This window comes from Ipomoea nil, unplaced genomic scaffold (genome assembly GCF_001879475.1).
Source record: "Ipomoea nil cultivar Tokyo-kokei standard unplaced genomic scaffold, Asagao_1.1 scaffold1932, whole genome shotgun sequence".
NCBI classification, from domain to species: domain Eukaryota; kingdom Viridiplantae; phylum Streptophyta; class Magnoliopsida; order Solanales; family Convolvulaceae; genus Ipomoea; species Ipomoea nil.
This window is the reverse complement of record NW_017618360.1, coordinates 3,024,029-3,043,290: the sequence shown is the minus strand read 5'-3', so window position 1 is coordinate 3,043,290 and position 19,262 is coordinate 3,024,029. Positions and strand designations below refer to the sequence as shown.

The 19,262-nt window shown below is 37.4% G+C and overlaps 4 protein-coding genes across 4 annotated transcripts; 2 read left to right on the top strand and 2 right to left on the bottom strand.

Moving 5' to 3' along the window:
* The first annotated feature begins 3,860 nt into the window (after positions 1-3,860).
* On the top strand, positions 3,861-7,728 carry LOC109146559. The gene is made up of 8 exons (XM_019294222.1): positions 3,861-4,534; positions 5,342-5,489; positions 5,610-5,760; positions 5,860-5,985; positions 6,079-6,159; positions 6,536-6,728; positions 6,811-7,081; positions 7,224-7,728. The coding sequence occupies exons 1-8, from the start codon at positions 4,337-4,339 to the stop codon at positions 7,484-7,486; spliced, it is 1,431 nt and encodes a 476-aa protein (XP_019149767.1). The 5' UTR covers positions 3,861-4,336; the 3' UTR covers positions 7,487-7,728.
* Positions 7,729-8,409: 681 nt separating this feature from the next.
* Positions 8,410-10,559, top strand: LOC109146548 (ATP synthase subunit delta', mitochondrial-like). Its single transcript, XM_019294211.1, has 2 exons — positions 8,410-8,784; positions 10,033-10,559. The coding sequence occupies exons 1-2, from the start codon at positions 8,539-8,541 to the stop codon at positions 10,375-10,377; spliced, it is 591 nt and encodes a 196-aa protein (XP_019149756.1). The 5' UTR covers positions 8,410-8,538; the 3' UTR covers positions 10,378-10,559.
* A 99-nt stretch (positions 10,560-10,658) lies between these two features.
* LOC109146547 lies at positions 10,659-12,910 on the bottom strand. Its single transcript, XM_019294210.1, has 3 exons — positions 12,405-12,910; positions 11,481-11,676; positions 10,659-10,988 (listed from the first exon to the last, which is right to left on the bottom strand). The coding sequence occupies exons 1-3, from the start codon at positions 12,765-12,767 to the stop codon at positions 10,897-10,899; spliced, it is 651 nt and encodes a 216-aa protein (XP_019149755.1). The 5' UTR covers positions 12,768-12,910; the 3' UTR covers positions 10,659-10,896.
* Positions 12,911-14,272: 1,362 nt separating this feature from the next.
* Positions 14,273-17,394, bottom strand: LOC109194129 (metacaspase-1-like). The gene is made up of 5 exons (XM_019345032.1): positions 16,791-17,394; positions 15,429-15,759; positions 15,130-15,250; positions 14,788-14,988; positions 14,273-14,569 (listed from the first exon to the last, which is right to left on the bottom strand). Exons 1-5 carry the CDS (start codon positions 17,140-17,142, stop codon positions 14,510-14,512), a joined length of 1,065 nt encoding a protein of 354 aa, XP_019200577.1. The 5' UTR covers positions 17,143-17,394; the 3' UTR covers positions 14,273-14,509.
* Positions 17,395-19,262: the final 1,868 nt, after the last annotated feature.

The window sequence follows — 19,262 nt, the reverse complement described above, 5'->3', positions numbered from 1 at the left end:
AAAAAGCCTTGACTTTAGGAGAATTTCGAGCATACATATGAATTAGAAAAGGCAAAAGTGTTGATGTAAAAATAGGGTGCTACATACCTAGTTGGCAAGTTGCAATTTGTTGTGTCGGTGTAACGTTATCAAAAAACAATTGATTCCTTTTGTCTAGGAAATGGGCTAGCACTTGTGCGCATTCATTTAACCCTATGGCTATGCTATCTACACTCACTTGAAGAAGCTAATAACACTACTACTATTGGGGATGGGACTAGGTTTCACTCAATTGCAATGTGATGGTATATTGGTATGTCTTCTAAAAATATATATGATATAAATTTGGTTGATCCGATCTTTTCTTCATACTTTATTAAAATGTCTTTTATAAATATATATGATTTGAATCCGATTTACTTTTAGATTTTGAGTTTGATTCTCGCCTCACGCTCGATCGGCTATATAGCGATATGAGAATGATTTTGACGCCACAGGTGAGGTTCCACACTTGATAAGTTAGGAGTGACATGAATCATTCATGACTGAACTCATCTCGAGCTCGAGAAAATTATATCAGTTTTCATTCTAAAAAATTCATCTTGAATCTCTATTTCATTTGGCATGGCAAATTATGCCGTGGAAACGTGCCCACCTTGAAAGGTTGGCACAATTTCAGATTCATAATTTCTATGCTGTAGATTCATAATTTTTCTAATTAAAAAAATTATTTTTCACTTGTCATTAACGGCGTTTTTCTCTTCGCAATCGCATTGTTTCGTCTTCAGTATGAATCTACAGTGTAGAAATTATGAATCTACAGTATTATGTTTGTGAACATGTGATAGAGCTATATGTTCATAATTTTATAAATATATGTTCATAATTATAGAGCTATATGTTCATAATTTTCGATATTTCCAATTGTTGAACTCTGTATTCACAAATCACAGAACTATATGTTCATTATTTGATAACTATACAGTTTAGAAATTATGAATCTACATTACAGATATTATGAATCTGCAGTATAGAAATTATGAATCTATTGTATTTAAATTATGAATCTACTGTATTTAAATTATGAATCTACGGTATATATAAAAATTATGAATCTACAGTTTAAAAATTATGAATCTACAGTATAGAAATTATGAATCTGGAATCGTGCCCACCTCCGCAAGGTGGGCACGGTTCCACAACATAACGTTTCCATTTGGCATGTAATGGGCTTAAATAGTCAGTAACAAATAGATACAACCACATGAATGATATAATTATTAAGAATATGATAAACTAATCCTAACCAATAAACTAAGATAAACATAAATAATAATATAATTCTAACAAACTAAATCTAAAATAATTTTAACATAATCATCCTAATTAAATAATAAAACTAATTCGAAAATATTATAACGGTCAATTGTTGATTCCTGTGACCACAACATTTCCTCCCTCTTTAGAGGGGTTTGTCCTCGAATCCTCGTGCTAGGGCACCGTTAGAGCTCCATGAGTCTTCATGAAGAGACAAATGTGTGCTCTGATTTAACAAATAATATGAATCGGACTGGCCCGGTCTTTTCTTCACACTCTAATTAAAAAAAGGATTTTTTAGAACAATTTATTAGGCTTGGTGTGTTCAATTTCTAGGTTCAATTTATGTTGGATAAGGGGTTTGTTTTTTGATTTTGAGTTTGATTCTCGCCTCACGCTCAGCTATAGAGCAATATGACAATAGTTTTGATACCATAAGTGGGGTTTCACATTTGATAACTCAGGAATGCCATGAATCACTGAAAACTCCTACTCTATCACTGAAAAAAAAAAAACAAAAAAACAAAAAAAAAAAAACCTTAAACATTGATTAACCCGTACTTGATATACCTTAACGTGACTATCATATTTGTCGAAATGGAATGACTTTTCTTTTTATTTATTATTTATCATGAATAATAAATAGGTTAATCGTTACAACCAATATCCCAACTTAGCGTATTTTTTTGTTTGACGCCCCGTAACCCTTCCTCAGCCAGGCTTAAGCAGAATAGCATAGCAAGTACATGTATTAGTAGCATACCAAAAAAGCCTTCCTTGTCATTAATATGCTTGCTCGGAACTCTCGGGAGAATCGATGACTGCATCTTTGATGCATCTGATAATTCTGAATTGGCTAGTTGTAAATAGTCCCATGGCTATAGTATATATGTATTTGCGGTTATTTTCAAATCTCGCAGAACATAATGAGATAACGACTACTCTTAACTGTCAAATTGAGCCCCTTTATTTCTGTCATTCAGAATGCATCAAATCTCCCCAAGTAGGATTCGAACCTACGACCATCCAATCGGTTAACAACTACCAACTCTTGATGCTTGCAAGTAAAATAATTTGGTTAGTCCACCCAAGATAACCCCTAGTTATGTTTGGAGTGAAATGTAATGCATTACTCAAAATAGCTAAACATACGTTCCATACAAAGTGTTAAAGTTGGGTATTTATAGCCCAACTTAATATAAAAGTGTTAAAACATCAAGGTACAAATTTAAAGAACATTAAAACAACCGAAAACTCAATTTAAAATCGCACCGCCACAAAATAGAGTATAGATGAATGACTTGATTTGCGATTGTTCTTCTTCCTAAGTTTTTCTTCAAAAACTTCCTGTAGGGTCAAATGGGCAGATGAACGACTATTCATGAGGCTATTCAAGTTGGCACGCCTTGAGGAATAGTCGTTGTAGAGCTCTAGTGCAATGCCTCCATGATGTGCTACCTACAATGCTGAACAAACACACAAATGACTGTTCATGTCGCTGTTTGTGCCTCTTCAAAAGTTTCTGTTGAAAATTTGACAATATATACTAACAATAACTTCAAGTTGTATTTTGATTATTATGCATTTTGAATTTTGGAAAGCTCAATATATGAAAGTTGTAACTAGATCTCTTAGTTTTTCAACAAGTTGTAGACCACTTCAATCCGACATCGTATGTATTAGATATGCTCAGAATGCCAAATTTGCTAAAAAATTGACCGAATATTCTATTGAATTTGAAAAATAAGAAATTTTTTAGGTAGTATTTAAAGTAGTGGTAAATGATAATAAGATTAAGGAATAAGGTTCAAATTGGCCACTGAACGTAACTTGAAAGTGCAATTAGGCCACTGAACGAAAAAAAAATGCAATTAGGCCACTGAACACTCAAAAAATATGCAATTTCACCTGATAGCAGGTTACTCTCAATTTTAGCAGGTTATCTGCTTACGTGACAGCTGAGTTGGCATTTTTAATAAATTTTAATTAATTTTTAATAAATTTTAATAATAACTTTTTATTAAAAAATTTTTTAAAAAAATAAAAACGACTTTATTTTATTTTTTATTTAATTTTTTCCAATTTTTTTATAAAATTTATTATTAAAATTAATTATTAAAAATTATTTAAAAATTATTAAAAATGCCAACTAAGCTGCCACGTAAGCAGGTAACCTGCTAAAATTGATGGTAACCTGCTATCCGGTAAAATTGCATACGTTTGGAGAGTTCAGTGGCCTAATTGCACATTTTTTGAGTGTTCAATGGCCTAATTGTACTTTTTTTTCGTTCAGTGACCTAATTACATTTTCAGGTTACATTCAGTGGCCAATTTGAACCTTATTCTTAAAATTAATGAAGTATTTAGATCGCTATCATATAATAACTCTCACTGAATCTTTACTCTTCTAATTTTACAATTAGAATGGTTCGGTCAGAGTTTGTCCAATAATCTTTCAAAAATTATCGAGTATATTATAACAATTTATTAAAACGTTCTAAATAAAAAATTAATTTAGAATATTTATTATAAGGTAGGGTTAAAATAGTTAGTACACTATCACAAAATGCTGCAAAGTAAAGACGAGGGATTTTGAAATCAAATCGGACGTCCCACTGTTTTACATCCGACCCGTTCCCCGATGTTCCCCCGTCCGTCATCCTCCCGGACCCATCTTCAATTTCCGATTGGTGTTCAGTGAGAGATTTTGCATGCATATATACATATAGAGAGAGAAAATTCACACAGTTCGAGCATATACGGGGAGCCTTCTCATCTTATCAATCTTCTGTGTTGTTTTTTCTTCCAGCTGAAACCCGGGCTAGAAAATCCCTAATTTTTGGTATCCGGGTCTTAGGATTTAGGGTTTAAAACGCTGGGAAATTAACATTGGGAACCCGAATCCGTTGTCTATTTCACTGCCGGGAATGTTGCGTTGGAGCTAGTATGTCTGTGCACATGTAAAAAGGCCTGTACTTGTCGATGTATTAGGGTTTAGATTTGTAGAATTTGGTGGGTAGCTGCGGTGGTGGAGTTGGAGATGGACGGAAGAAGGATAACGGCCAGTCCGCGGCCGTGCTCTGGGCGGCGTGTGGTGGCGAAGAAGCGAACTCGCAGTGGCATTGATGGGTTCGTTAACAGCGTTAAGAAGCTCCAAAGGAGGGAGATTTCGTCGAAGCGTGACCGAGCGTTCAGTATGAGCGATGCCCAAGAGCGATTTCGGAACATTCGACTACAGGTCTGTTGGGTTATTTACTGTAATTTTGCAATTTGGAATCGTTATTGAATGTTTTGTATGAATAACTGTGATGAAGGAACTAAATTCCGGCTTTAGCTTTACTGGGGGTGGAATCACTGAAAATCAATAGGAACCCCCCTCTCTTTTTCTTAAGGTTAATTTTAAGGAGTACCCTAGCTCAGGAATTTTCATTTTTGTTGTTGAGTGATTTGACTGATTTCTATGGATCTTATTGGAAGTTGAATGATATTGGTAAACCTAGATCAATTTAATGTGAAAATAATTGCCCTCTTCTAGTATTAATACTTCAGATGCAAACACTGGTGCACATTGAGAATTGCAAGCAATTACTTTGGAGGTTAACAGTAGATAATATTGCTCCCTCAAACCCTCATACTTCATCCTTTAGTTATGCTTCACGCAGATGTACACACGTCTTTTAAATATGATAGCGATTGTGTGAGCTTCATGAGGATTATAATAATTCAAGATCCCTAAAGGACAATGCCCATTGGTACTTCAATTTCTGAAGAAAGGTAGAACATATTTTAATAGTAGTTGTATGTGATGGTCTAGATGGGGTTTTCTCTAGTGGAGAACGGTGGTTTCAAATCATTGCTGTCCATTGTTCATGTTTTGTGCACATCATGGAACCCCAGTTTTAGTTCTAGTGAGCATAGAATCCAGTATAAGATCTTTTAGTTTTATACAATTTAGAATAAATTCTAGATGGCTTTTATACAAATAGACACACATATACTGATATACTTCTGTTTTGAGAGTTTAATAATTGTATATGGCCTTCAGGAGGAATATGATACTCATGATCCTAAAGGACATTGTGCCATGGTACTTCCATTTCTGAAGAAAAGGTCAAAAATTATTGAAATAGTTGCTGCATGTGACATTGTCTTTGCTCTTGCACAGTCTGGCATCTGTGCTGCATTTAGTCGAGGTAAGCAATGCTTACATAATTAGATCTAGCCTTCTCCTTTGTTTTCTTTTTCTTGGGTGAATACTTTTCGAGAGATGGTAACATTGGAAAGGGGCTTATGCTTGTTTGTTGCCTGTGCAGAGACCAACAAGAGGATATGTTTTCTGAATGTCAGCCCAGATGAAGTGATACGAAGTTTGTTTTACAATAAAAATAATGATTCCCTCATCACCGTTTCAGTTTATGCTTTGGATAATTTTAGCTCCTTGAAGTGCCGGACCACAAGAATCGAGTAAAACAACCTTATTTTCTCTACTACTATTTGCTTTCTATTTTTTTTTTTTTTATTTTTTTTTTGGTCATGTCTAATATTTTTCATTTTTTATATTAGATACATAAGAAGGGGCAAACCAGATGCCGGTTTTGCACTTTTTGAGTCAGAGTCATTAAAGTGGCCTGGTTTTGTGGAGTTTGATGATGTAAATGGAAAAGTGCTAACCTACTCTGCCCAGGATAGGTATACGTTCAGTTATCATATTTCAGCTATGTAACACCTTTATTTGTAAAAGTTCATTTTTTTACTTATAAATTTCCCTTTGTATTTGATCAGCATATACAAAGTGTTTGACCTGAAGAATTATACGATGTTGTATTCCATATCAGATAAAAATGTTCAAGAGATTAAAATCAGGTCAGTGATTTTAGTGCGTATGCATAAACTTTTCAATCTTGACTACCTGCATAAAGTTTAGTGTGTTCGATTTGCTTTTTGCTTGATATGTTCTGCCCATATTAATTCTCAATTGGATTCTTTTAAATCTTGTTGCCTATTAAAGATTTCAAATTTAATCAGTGGTACCACTGGGGCATGGATGGAGCCGAGTCAATTGTGCTTCTTTGTGTTTTAGGAGCCTTTTTGAGTTGATTGTTCTTTTTCATTAGGAAATATTGTTTGTTTTGGATATGGTATTAGGTGCGTGTAGATATTATTTTCTGTTTATTGCTGGCGAATTACTGGTGCTTTCTTCTTCTATTTATGCTGTTCTCCGTGTCCTTTTGGAAAACAGTCCAGGAATCATGCTATTGATATTTAACAAAGCAAGTTGCTATGTTCCGCTTAAGATTCTCTCTATTGAAGATGGGACTGTACTGAAATCTTTCAACCATATGCTTCATCGGAATAAAAAGGTGGATTTCATTGAACAGTTCAATGAAAAGCTACTTGTCAAACAAGAGAATGAGAATCTTCAGATTCTTGATGTGAGCATTAATGTTTTCGTTTCAGACTGCTGCTGTTTTCTCCCATTATTTTTAGTCAGTATCTAATGAATATCAAATTCAGGTCCGTAACTCTGAATTAACAGAAGTTAGCAGAACCGAGTTCATGACCCCTTCAGCATTCATTTTTCTGTACGAGAACCAGCTGTTCTTGACATTCCGAAACAGAACAGTTGCTGTCTGGAACTTCCGAGGGGAGCTTGTAACTTCATTCGAGGATCATCTTTTGTGGCATCCTGATTGTAATACTAACAACATTTACATAACTAGTGACCAGGACCTAATCATCTCCTACTGTAAAGCCGATTCTTATGAGTCTCTATCAGAAGGAACTGGTAAGTCGAGCATGAATAAGAATAGCTTACAATCTTTCCCATTTATATCTGCAAGAAAAACGGAGAATCCTAATGCCCTGTTCAGATTTTTGTTATTTCCTTGATATTGGTGTGGATAACGAATGTTTTCCGGGTATTGCAGCTGGCTCTATCAATATCAGCAATATTTTGACAGGGAAGTGCCTTGCTAAAATAAAAGCAACCGACGCTGTTGCCACGAACGATTGCAATTGCACTGCCCGCTGTGGTGGTAGGAGCTGCAAGTCGAAGCGTGTCCAAGCGTCTAGAATTAGGAGCACGGTTGCAGAGGCCCTGGACGATATCACCGCCCTCTTTTACGATGAGGAGCGCAACGAGATCTATACTGGCAATAGGTGTGGACTGGTCCATGTGTGGTCTAACTGAAGGGCCTGTGTTCAAGGTGGAATGAACAACTCAAAACTGCAACCTCTGCAGTTGTACCATTAGGCACTGATGTTTCTGTTTACTTTGTAGCATTTTCTGGGCTCCCCACAATACTTAAGTGGGGAGGATGTTGCATCTGTCATCTATTAACATTGTGGTATATTTTTTGTTAATAATTTGACTTGTTGGGGGATTTGCATATGCATATGCATATGCCCCCTTTTGATTGAGACAATACATCATTTCTAATTTTGTAGATAATAGATATGCCTCTGTAATCCAAAGCAATGTAAGAGTCTTGCACAGACTTAGTTCACTGATTCAGTAGGTAGGTAGTAGATTTAGTTCACTGATTCAGTAAGTAGGTAATATTTGAGAGAAGAAACGTAATACAAGATATCATGAAAATAGGAAATGTAACATAAGATAGCATGGAAATAGAAAATATAACACAAGATATCACTACATAAACATGAAAACTAACACATGATAGTATGGAAATAGGAAATGTATGTCATTTTTTAACCTCTAGATTGGAGATTGGGCTCTCTAAGTTGATGGAAGTGTGAAGATTATTCTCTTGTACGTAGAGTCAACATCATCGAGTGATTGGGAGGTTAATTGGGTGACTTGCGATTTATCTCATTCAGTGATGGAGATTGGGCTCTCTAAGTTGGCGGAAGTGTGAAAATTGATTTTGTGTGTAGAGTCTACAACTCCGCGATTTACCTCCTTCAACGACTCTTGCGTAAGATTTTTGTGGGTTTAGAATTAGTCTAACCTAAGCTAGAAAATCTGTATGCGTAAGATTTTTGTGGGTTTAGAATTAGTCTAACCTAAGCTAGAAAATCTGTATCCAAAAAAAAGGAAAAAAAAAAAAAAAGTTATCTGGATGAATTTTAATAGTGGGCTAGCCGGTTTCAAACGAAAGCTCAAAACAGCCATTTTCACGGCCCATTTGGAGCACAAAACTAAGCAGCTCGTGGCAATTCTCCCGATCTTCATTTTCCAGATTGTACCGCTCGCCGTCGCCGTCGCCGGATTCCTCCGCCATGTTCCGCCACACGTCTCGAATTCTAGCCCGAGCCAACGCTATCAGATGGCGCCGCCCCTTCTCTACCGAACTGACGGCGGATGCTACTTTCGTTGAGGCCTGGAAGAAAACAATCCCAAACGTGGACCCACCCCAGACTCCGTCTGCCTACATGGCCCCTCGCCCCGCCACCCCGTCCTCCTTCCCTTCCAAGCTCACTGTCAACTTTGCCCTTCCTTACTCCTCTGAACTCGCCGGTAAAGAGGTATATACATTTACATTTATTATAATGCCGTACGGTTTTATGTTTGATAATATATTAAAGTGTATTGCAGATAAAAATATGGACGGTTGTGATTCTCTAAAGTATAAACAGTGATTGATATTTGTGTTTTCAATATCATAGATTAGATTAGGTCCTTTCTCTCTGTCTGATTCAAAGCCTCTACCTTCTTTTTTTTTGGGTGAAGGCCAATTAAGAACATTTCAAAATTCAGACTTTTTGATATTTAATATGGACTATTGATTTACTTTTGGGTATGTCCGTAAATCTCACCTTGTGATTCTAGTCTGCGGCAAAGGACCAGCTTAGGGTTCAAACCCACCAATAGGCCCTTTCCACTGAGAGCTGAACTTGGAACCTTGTAGTTACCAAGCCAACAATTTGACCAACTTGGTTGGGTTGTTGCCCCTACTATTGATTTACTCAGAATTAAAAGATGTTGTTTTCCTTCTATTTGCTCTTTTCAGATCAATTCTATTGATAGTATGGTTTTCATGTTCTCTTGCTGTCCTCCCAGGATTGCCAAAGCCATGTTCCTGATTTTAGACATTCTCTTGAGTCGTTAGCCCTTTCAGCATTCTACCCAAGATGTTATATTGTTTTCAAATACTCATGATAACTGTGTCCAAAAATATAAGTATGGTGTTGGCTTGCTGCTCAAAAGTTTCTAATTAATTGGCTTGATATCCGTTAAGATATATCAATGCATCGGTTTGACTATAGATTAACATTCTGTCTATTTATTCATATGCAATGCCTTAATATGCATTGATTGGAGTTCTTTGGATTTTATCAACTAAAAAATCTTTTAATGGATTGGCTCATTGGCTGACTGTTCCCTCTTCCCTTGTCATTTATTCTTGTGTATGTATTATGTATTGGAACTCTCACCTGACTCTTATAGTTAAACAATAGCTTGAATCTTAATTGGTGACAAATGGTGCCTGAAAGTTGATTTTCTTAGAAGACAGCTTAAATGTGCATACTGCATAGATTGCGAGTTCTACTACATATACTCCCAAATCTTACTCCCTAATGTGGCGGACTCTGATTAGCTATTTTTTTCATGTGGGTCCCAATACAAGTGTGTACATCAAAATTTTGTGTGTGGGAGTAAAAGTTGGGAGTACACATAGTATTTTCCATAGATTGCTTTATGTGATGAGTTGATAAGTAGCACATTTGAATATCGAGTACTGAGTCCTATATATGTCACTGATGAATTTCCAGGTTGACATGGTCATAATCCCTGCAAATACCGGACAGATGGGTGTTCTTCCTGGGCATGTGGCCACAGTAGCTGAGCTAAAGCCTGGAGTCATGTCAGTTCATGAAGGCAACGACGTGACCAAGTACTTTCTGAGCGGTGGATTTGCATTTATTCACGCAAATTCGATTGCGGATATAATTGCCGTTGAAGCTGTGCCCCTTGATCATATTGATGCAAATTTGGTCCAAAAGGGTCTTACCGAGTTCACACAGAAGCTAAACTCTGCATCAACCGATATAGAGAAAGCTGAAGCCCAAATTGGAGTGGATGTACACAGTGCTCTTAACTCTGCTCTAACTGGTTAAGCTATCCGGTCTCTTATTTGCTTAATTTCTCTCCCACCTCTGCCTGATCGCCTTCAATACATTTTTGCATAAGCTGGTCTTTTGTGCGGTTTTGTATGACCAGGGTGTAAACTCAAATAAAACACGCCACGAAAGCTCTCTTTCCAAATGATCATTGCTTAAATAGAGTTTAACAATACACAGCATCTTATTTGTCTGAGATTCATTTGGTTTTTTCATGGCATCATATATGGTAACTTGCTATACAACACTATATGTATATAAGAAGTTGTTAACAGGTATTTATCCAAAACTATTTGAAGATAGCCATACAAGGTTTACTTGTCACTATCAATATACATCTCTCATAGGTTATCAATACAGGTCTGAAATTACCCTTCATGGGAACAGCTTTTACAATCTACAAATGTATGGAACAGCTTTGAATGATTTGTAGGGTAATCTAAAAGTACTTCAAAAAAGGCGGTAAGCCAGCAGAAGGATAACCAGCCATTGCGAGGAAGATGGATTGTTTTCCGGCTATGCCCAAACTCGCTTTCTGGGGACAAGGTCTGATGTTTTAACTGCGTCTATTTTAGCAGCTACAATGAAGTCATTCAGGCTCAAGCCTCCTGCAATTAGCCAGCATAAATGCTCTTGATTAAAAATGAGAGTAGAAAAAGTTTCAAAAAGTAAGTTTTCTAGCTCTCTCTAGAATAAGCATAGTACAGGCTGAGAACTGATTACCTGACTGTGATAAGTATAATCCTACTAACTAAATGCCTTAGTAGTTAGAACCAAATTTCTACCCCTTAATAGTTGTATAAAATGAAGCCATAGCCATTACCCAAAGGTGTGCTTTGGGTGAAGCCTGCCTTGTGACTCTAGTAGGCAAAGGACCACAACGACTCTAGTAGGCAAAGGACCACAATGAAGTAAGTCTAAGTTGCTCACAGCTGATCGGCTCAAACCAAAAAGGCTAATAGACAACTCTTATGAGGAGTCGAATTTGGAATTTTGTGGTTACCAAGCCAATTATCTGATCAACTTGGTTGGGAATTGTCCCCATGAAATGAAAGCTCTTACACATAAGAAGTAAAGAAGCAGCACAAAAATGATTTTACCAATGGAAGATGTCCATAGATTAGCTCTAAGATGGTTGGCCTCCTGCTCCAAATGAAGATTAGAGGAATGCCCTGTGCCTTCCACCACCTCATTTATTCTATTGATGAGTTCAACACAACAATCTGAGTCTCTCAATTTCCATGTACATTGTAGCCTGAGTCCCCCTTCTTCATTTGCCAGTCTCCACCCAACAACCTATTGTGTATTTGGGAATATAAGCATTGTAACTTGTAAGTTTATAACCTTATTCAGAAACTCATAATGTAGAAGAACCACACACACAAAGAGAGTTGGTTCATAGTGTAGAGTCATGAATATAATCAAGAAAATAGGAAAATTTTAAAGTGTCAATTAACTGCAATCATAAAATTTTGATTTACTCTCTAATATGCAAAATCTTTAACACAACTACATATGAAGACATTCATTCATCAACATTTTCAAGAACTCTTTTTTTTTTTCTTTTGGAGTAACGAGGGGAACCGTCAGTCACCACTCGATAGTATGCTGACCACTGACCAATTCAAACCGAGAGGCCAATAAGGGGGAGTTGAACTTGTAACCTTTTAATTACCTATTGGATAAACTCCACCAATCTAAGTTACCGATAGCTGACCAATTGAAACCAAAAAGGCCAATACGGAAAGTTGAACTTGTAACCTTGTAATTACCTATCGGATAAACTCCACAAATCTAAGTTACCCATATCAAATCCAGAAGGCCAATAGGGGTAGTTGAACTTGTAACCTTATAGTTACCAAATTAAATTTATCAACTCTTGTTCATCCCTAAAACCATAAACAGCTACTAAGACTTCAACATCTCAACAAGTACCATCCAGAATCTATCATAAATGGTCATAATAAAGTTACAAATACCAACCCAGAATTCATGAGTCAAAGGGGGATATATAAAAACCTGACCTTGAACAACAACTGGCGAGCTTCAAACTCAGGCATGGGAGGCTGATCAGGTGAAATGGGAGCGCAGTCTTGTTGAGCAAGGGACAGAGCAGAAGCGTTTGGGATGAGAATCTTGTGCTCGGTGTTCATGTTTCCCAGAATATTATCGGCGAAATTGCTCTCAATCTCAGCTGGAAATGGGTCTCTGGCTCCAAAATCACCCAGCAAATCGATGCCTTTCTCGGAGGCAAGGATTCTGGTGCGAATTCGAGATTGAGGTTTTTGAATGGGGAGAATTGAAAAGGCAACTTTTTGGGACTTGTGGGAAGACAGAGAAGAGGGGGAAAAAGAAGGAGAGAAGCATAGATAAGTGGTTGCAGCCATGGAATTGGGAGAAGTGTGAAGTTAGTTTGTTGCAGGGAAGAGAGTAGAGATGAATAGGGCTGTGGTTGTTGTGTTATCCAGACAGTGGTCTGGTTCGTTATGGTGACTATAAGAGCATCCACACTTGTGGATATTGTGGGGAGAATTCAGAATTAAATCTTCCCTTCATGAGATAATAGCTAGTGTGGACATGAGATAATTGAAAAATAATCTCCCTGCAAATGTAGGGAGATTGTCAGAAAAAAAAAAAAAAAAAAAGAGAAAGAAGAAGAAGCAAGGCTGTGCGCGAGAGAAAGAAGAAGAAGCAAGGCTGTGCGCGTTCGCGCACAGCCTTGGGCAAAAGCCGGGCGCGTGCACTGCACGCGCCCGGAGGCGCGTCAGGCGCGCCAGTCGGCGCGCCTGACGCGTCTGACTACTTTCTTTTTTTTTTTAATTTTTTTTTTGTTTTGTTTTTTCTTTTTTTTTTTTTCTCTCCTCTCCCACACTCTCTTTCCTAATCACTCTTACATTATCTCCCCATTCTTCCCAACCAATGTGGATGCTCTAAGCCGGTTCAGGAGCACACAGAGATGATGGATTGATGGATGGATCAAGAACCACACATGACACATCAGCAGCAGTGGACCCATGAACCCATTGCTTTGCCTTTCTTGGACCTCTTGGTTTCCAGTTTGAGGTTGTCTTTGTTTCGGTCGATCCTTATCGTGTGGACCATACTATTAAATAATGTATATTCAGTACACAAATAATATACTTTTTATATATTAAAAATGTATATTGTATTCAAGAAAAGTACATTATTTTGTATAATGTATATCAGTACACGAATAATGTACTTTTAATATATAAAAAATGTACTTTTTGTAATAATCCACACAACAATGTGTTGATCATGGTCCACACAATAATTTGCATGTTTTGGTTGTACCTAAAAAAAACATGGCCCAATTGTGGCCTTCCCCAACCATTTCATTTTCATCCTAATAAGATAACTCACCCTCAAAAGGTAAAATCTCTCATACTCTGGACCAATAAGATTGTGAAGAGGTAAATTATCGTGACTCAATGAAACTCTAACATTGCGGTTGTCAATGCTCGATCCTATGTCCCTACCCCAATTTACCATCCAAGTACTAATTGAGCTGTCATTGTAGGTAAAATAATAATAATAATAATAATTGTCTCGAGCTCCAAAAAAAATGGTTAAATGGGTGAAACATGATTTATGTACCAGATGACCACATGTTTGATTTTCTTCAATACCCTTTCGGTCTAACTCATCATGAGATGAAATACATCCTTCTAGATGGTTGCTTTATGAATGTCACACTATGCCATATTTTAGAGTTAATACTAGTTGTAATCCTCAACTTTGGTAGTATAATCTTAACTTTCAAATAATAATTTTATCAAATTTAGTCCTTAGTCATATAATGTACTATTAAGTAGAAGCATAATTTTCACTTAGATTTTTCTGGAAGTTCTATTAAGTTACAGAGCAGAACTTGATTAAGGTTTTGATCTTCATCCAAGCTAAATATGTAAGACATTCCAGTTCGTACAACAAACGAATAACGCTTTGAATATAACATAATTATGTTACAGACATACAATATTCCTCTTCACATTAAAGATATGAAACTCAGAAACTGATAAAATTCAGATAGGCCTCTGCAAGAACTGTACAAAATGCATTCACAGTAGATCGGCATATACCAGAACCTGGATTGTAGTCTTAGTAGTTATAGCGAGAAGGGCTTGGTATACACGTCAAATGGTTCGTTAGCACTTAACTGTGGCTCCTGCATGAACAAAATATCATGGGAAAAGACAAAGGGTTCGTTAGTATCATTTAACGTTGTTGGTGTTTGTCAGATAGTTTCATCTGTTCTTGATTGATTATGCTGCTTAGCGTTTCTTGCCGTTTGTATGTAGAGAGTTTTCGAGGAAATGTTCATCAGTATTGTTTCATATATTTGAGAACACAGCATAATGTGAGCGAGCGTAAAGACTAATGTACCTGTCGCGTGCCAATGCTCCCTCCAGTTACAAGCATTGTCAGAAGAGAGGTCACGAGGCCGCCTCCTAAATCACTATCAGAATTGCGTATGGAAGATTTCATCGCGTTTAGAATGCTCCCGTAGGTTGTCCCTTGGCCGCGTTCTATTGCTTGGATTAGAGAGAAGGTCATTGCGCCTGTTGAAGTCACCTTAGATAAACTCTGAAAAGCCCAGAGGATGAGAAGATTGTAATATTAGATCGATTTACAGTTTACTCATCTTCATTTGCAATCAAGATTTCGTTAAACATAAAATGTTCTCTGTTAGAACAGCAAGAAATCGAGAGAGGTTTAAGAATTTACATCGGTATCAGCAGCCGTTTGATCATCATCACAGCCACTGAAGGATATAACCTCTCCTCCGCTTGTCCCTTTCCACGCACCTGATCTAGGGCGGTGGTCCTCCCACGCATACCTCCCAGTTCTGCATCCAAAACAACACTCGTTTGATGAGATAATGGTTTACTCAGAAACAGGTTAAAGAAAGCTAGTATCTTCCCATTTCATCCGTTTACATCTAGCCTTGATAAAGTTTTAGCAGACATGAATTTTCTGTTTCTTTTGGCGTGTTTTAAGCAGGAAACAAAGATTCAGTGCCAAACCTTTCCATCCTACAAAGATACGGAAGATCTAGCATAGTGCCACTGTGACAAGCATCTATGATTGCGTGAAGTTTAGCTCCAGTGGGAAGAGGCCTAACAATTGTTGCGTTTATTTCATCATCAACAATCATTCCCTGCGCCTCGAAATCCAACGGACACAGCGTTTCATCATATCCATCAACTTCATCTCCCGTATAGTTTCTTTGTTGAGAACCATGACCCGAAAAATGGAACACCAGAGAATCCCCTGCCTGAACACCTTGGACAAGCCAATACATCGCCATTCTAATGTTGTGTTTGGTAGGAATCCTGTATGGATCAGTCTCTTCTTCTGAAAGTATGTTCCCAGGAGAGGGCAAAGAAAAGAACTGGTTACTATGGATTGTCATCAATAAACTGGAGAAAGTAGACAGTCACGGTCTAGTAACTTTCAAATGGTAAGTAGTATAACTACCCTCGAGCTAAAAACATCAAATGCAATAAACGATTTTTAGAGTGTACAGGTATGTTTGATAAGAACATTACAGAAAACCAAAATACAAATTTAAAGTCAAAAGCGTTAAGAATCTGAATTTAGAACCATCGCCCTACAAGTGCAGCTGGCACTCTTGGAGACCTTTGTGTAATGCATAAGTCCCAGTTCTGTTCTTGTCATTTCATCTAAGAAATAGCTATGTTCTAAGATTCCTCTACAGAACATGGATCAGATCTGCACAAAAGTCTCTCAGATTCCTAAACATGTCCTACACACATTACATACTTTATTCTTAGTAATCCAATACCATCAAGTAATCAGGCTCAACCCCAACCAAGTTGGTCGGACTGTTTGCTTGATAACCACAAAGTTCCAACTTCCAAGTTTGACTCCAATGGGAGCGGTCTATTGGCCTTCTTGGTTTGAGCCGGTCAGCTATGGTCAATTTACTTCCTTGTAGTCATTTACTAGCTAGGGTCACAATGCAAGGTTTACTTAGCCGATTAGCTATGGGCAACCTAAGCTGGTGTACCTCATTTGCCGGGTAGAGTCACAATGCAGGTTTACTTAGTGCACACCCTCGGGGGCTAAGGGTTTCCCTTGTCTCCGTGGTCAGGGTATATTGATTTTGGTATGAAACTTCAACCTACACATTCCTCAGATGCTAAACAAAACAGCAAATTCATACTTTCCTGAATTGATAATGATTCTCTTGCCATTAGCACAGAAAGTTACATAAAACTAAGAATTTGAGCACTAAATGTTATCCAATTATCTGAAAACAGGATAATTTGAACCAGGATTATGCAAACCACATAAATATACCTAAACCCTAGACAGATCCAAAATCAACAAAAAACAATACGAACGGGAAAACTATAGTTTACCAGTGAGCATGAGAATGGATTCCGTGGGGAACTTGAAGCGGTTGACCAGTAAAAATCTCATACATTTGGCGTCATTGATGCAACCCTTGAGCTCATTCCTCGAGTTCCGGTAACAAATCCCGATAATCACGGCCCTCTTGCGGCCGTGGACGGGGGGCGGAGACGGGTGGTTGTAGGAAGAGGGGCGAGGAGGAGGGTAGTATTGAGAGGTCCCGGGTTGTAAGTACGGAGGCGGCGCCGGCGGTGGAGCAACGCGCGTGACGGCGTGGCAGACGGCGCAGCGGATGGTCTTGGCTCCCGGCGGGAGCTGCAAGGGTGTCCGGCAGCCGGAGCAATCCACTAGCATCATCATTTTCGTTCAACAACAATCAATCAGAGGATATAGAGATTGGATTTTTTCTCAGAGAATAAAAAAGAAGATATCTCTCTATAAATCCTATAATCTATATATACACTGTTTTATATATACAGTATAAATACAAATGAAGACTTCACTTGTAGTTTACTTTACTCCAATCATCCCCTTCCTCGGGGTGAGTTGTACTGTACTGCGAAGAACGAGTCAACTCGTAGCTGGAACTCATGAAAGTATGTCGTTTGACTTTCATGCAAAGGCTGCTAAACGCCTAATCTATAACGGAATTTCATATTTTCTTTGCTCCTTATTTTCTATGCAAATAGGGAGACATATTATATTCACTCCATCCTCTTTTTGAAAAAATATTTTATTATTGATTTATGTAGAAGTTAAATATGTTAAACTCGAAAATAGAGAATATTATTGTGAGGATGCATATATTGATATAAAGAGGAGATGTATTGAATGAGATGTAATTAATAAGATCAGATAATCTATAACATGGGGTTGAAGGAGGAATATATTAATTTAAGTCATGTATATATGATATAACAATTTCAAGTACGCTGATATAATAATTTCATTAACGGTTGTGGTTTATGATAGACATAAAATTTTAAAGGTTAGCGTTTTCGGGTTTTAGAAATATTTTTCTTTATATTTGTACACTTCTCCATTTCGGAGATGCACCAATAGTTATCCCAACCCGTTAGGGCTTTGGTTGATTTTTCATAAAGTTGATTTATACCTATATATATTTGGGTTATTGTACAATCTTATGGCTCAAACCTAAAACCTTTGAATTGATTAGGTTAAAAGAGACTCATGTCGTCTTATCTACACCTTATTGGCTCGTTTGGTTCACGGAATAGGCCGGGAATGGCATAACATTCTCAGTAATAGGCTTATTCCTTTGTTTGGTAACCATTTCTTTATTCCTGGTAATAGCCTATTACCTCAAATAAGGTAATAGCTATTACTAGGGCCCCCTGGTATTAGCCTATTACTGAACGCTCAGGAATATATTTTAGAATCTATTTTCTTTTTTACCCCTTTCTTTAACCTATTTTTTATCCTATATATAAATTTATTCTATTTCACCACCATCATCGCCACCACCACCATCGCCGCCGCCGTCGCCGCCGCCACCACCACCACCATCGCTGTCGCCGCCATCACCACCACCATCGCCGCCCCCACCACCACCGTCGCCCCCACCACTACCACCGCCGACGCCACCACTACCACCCTAACACCACCACCACCACCACCACTGCCACAACCGTCGCCCTCCCACCACCACTGCCACAACCGTCACCGTCACCACCACCACCGTCGCCCCCACCACTGCTACCGCCACCACCACCACTACCACCCCAGCACCACCACCACCACCATCGCCGCCACCACCACCACCACTGTAATATAATTCCTAAAGTCTATTCCTTCCACGAACCAAACAATAGAATACAATTCCTATTTTATTCCTTGCCTATTCCATTCCTTATGGAATAGCATTCCTATTACCTCAAAATTCATTCCGAGAACCAAACGTGCTGTATGAGTAAAATTATTAAAATCTATTATTTTTTCCTCTTTTTAAATACCAATACCTAAATATCATATTAAGCTCTAATTGATTCAAAATAATATTATTATATGATAAACACATTTATCTCTATCTAAGAATTAATGATGATTTTATGCATTATATATCATAAGAATTGAATATCACTCTTGTGCACATACATGAATTGTGTTGGTTCCATTATTTGGGTTTTGTTCATAGTCCGCACTCATTTCATATTATCCACTAACATATCTTTAATTAAGATAATATTCCAAAGAGATTTATTTTCTAATGAAAAAACAAGAACAACACTTATTTAGTGCTAATATGATATATGTAAATGCAATTTTAAATTAGAAAAAAAAAAAAAAAGAGTTTTTAGGTTTTTGTCTAAATTAATTATCTTAGTAGGTCCAACCGAATCTTTATCCCACTTGATTTGATGAATTTTGCCAAAAAGACATTTAAAAGTTGAAAATTAACACATGTTTTGAACTATATATATTATTATCACTTTTAGTTAGCAAATTAAAAGTGGACATAA

Bases quoted from the DNA above. Each gene is read 5' to 3' on its own strand.
- LOC109146559 (XM_019294222.1), top strand. From the start codon at position 4,337: ATGGACGGAAGAAGGATAACGGCCAGTCCGCGGCCGTGCTCTGGGCGG. The intron at 5,986-6,078 runs GTATACGTTCAG...GTATTTGATCAG, and splicing joins ACCTACTCTGCCCAGGATAG to CATATACAAAGTGTTTGACC. The intron at 7,082-7,223 runs GTAAGTCGAGCA...CGGGTATTGCAG, and splicing joins GTCTCTATCAGAAGGAACTG to CTGGCTCTATCAATATCAGC.
- LOC109146548 (XM_019294211.1), top strand. From the start codon at position 8,539: ATGTTCCGCCACACGTCTCGAATTCTAGCCCGAGCCAACGCTATCAGA. The intron at 8,785-10,032 runs GTATATACATTT...ATGAATTTCCAG, and splicing joins CTGAACTCGCCGGTAAAGAG to GTTGACATGGTCATAATCCC.
- LOC109146547 (XM_019294210.1), bottom strand. From the start codon at position 12,767: ATGGCTGCAACCACTTATCTATGCTTCTCTCCTTCTTTTTCCCCCTCT. The intron at 11,677-12,404 runs GTCAGGTTTTTA...AATACACAATAG, and splicing joins CTCGCCAGTTGTTGTTCAAG to GTTGTTGGGTGGAGACTGGC. The intron at 10,989-11,480 runs GTAAAATCATTT...GGCTAATTGCAG, and splicing joins TCTATGGACATCTTCCATTG to GAGGCTTGAGCCTGAATGAC.
- LOC109194129 (XM_019345032.1), bottom strand. From the start codon at position 17,142: ATGATGATGCTAGTGGATTGCTCCGGCTGCCGGACACCCTTGCAGCTC. The intron at 15,251-15,428 runs GTTTGGCACTGA...TTTTGGATGCAG, and splicing joins TATCTTTGTAGGATGGAAAG to AACTGGGAGGTATGCGTGGG. The intron at 14,989-15,129 runs GTAAATTCTTAA...TGGGCTTTTCAG, and splicing joins AAACGGCTGCTGATACCGAT to AGTTTATCTAAGGTGACTTC.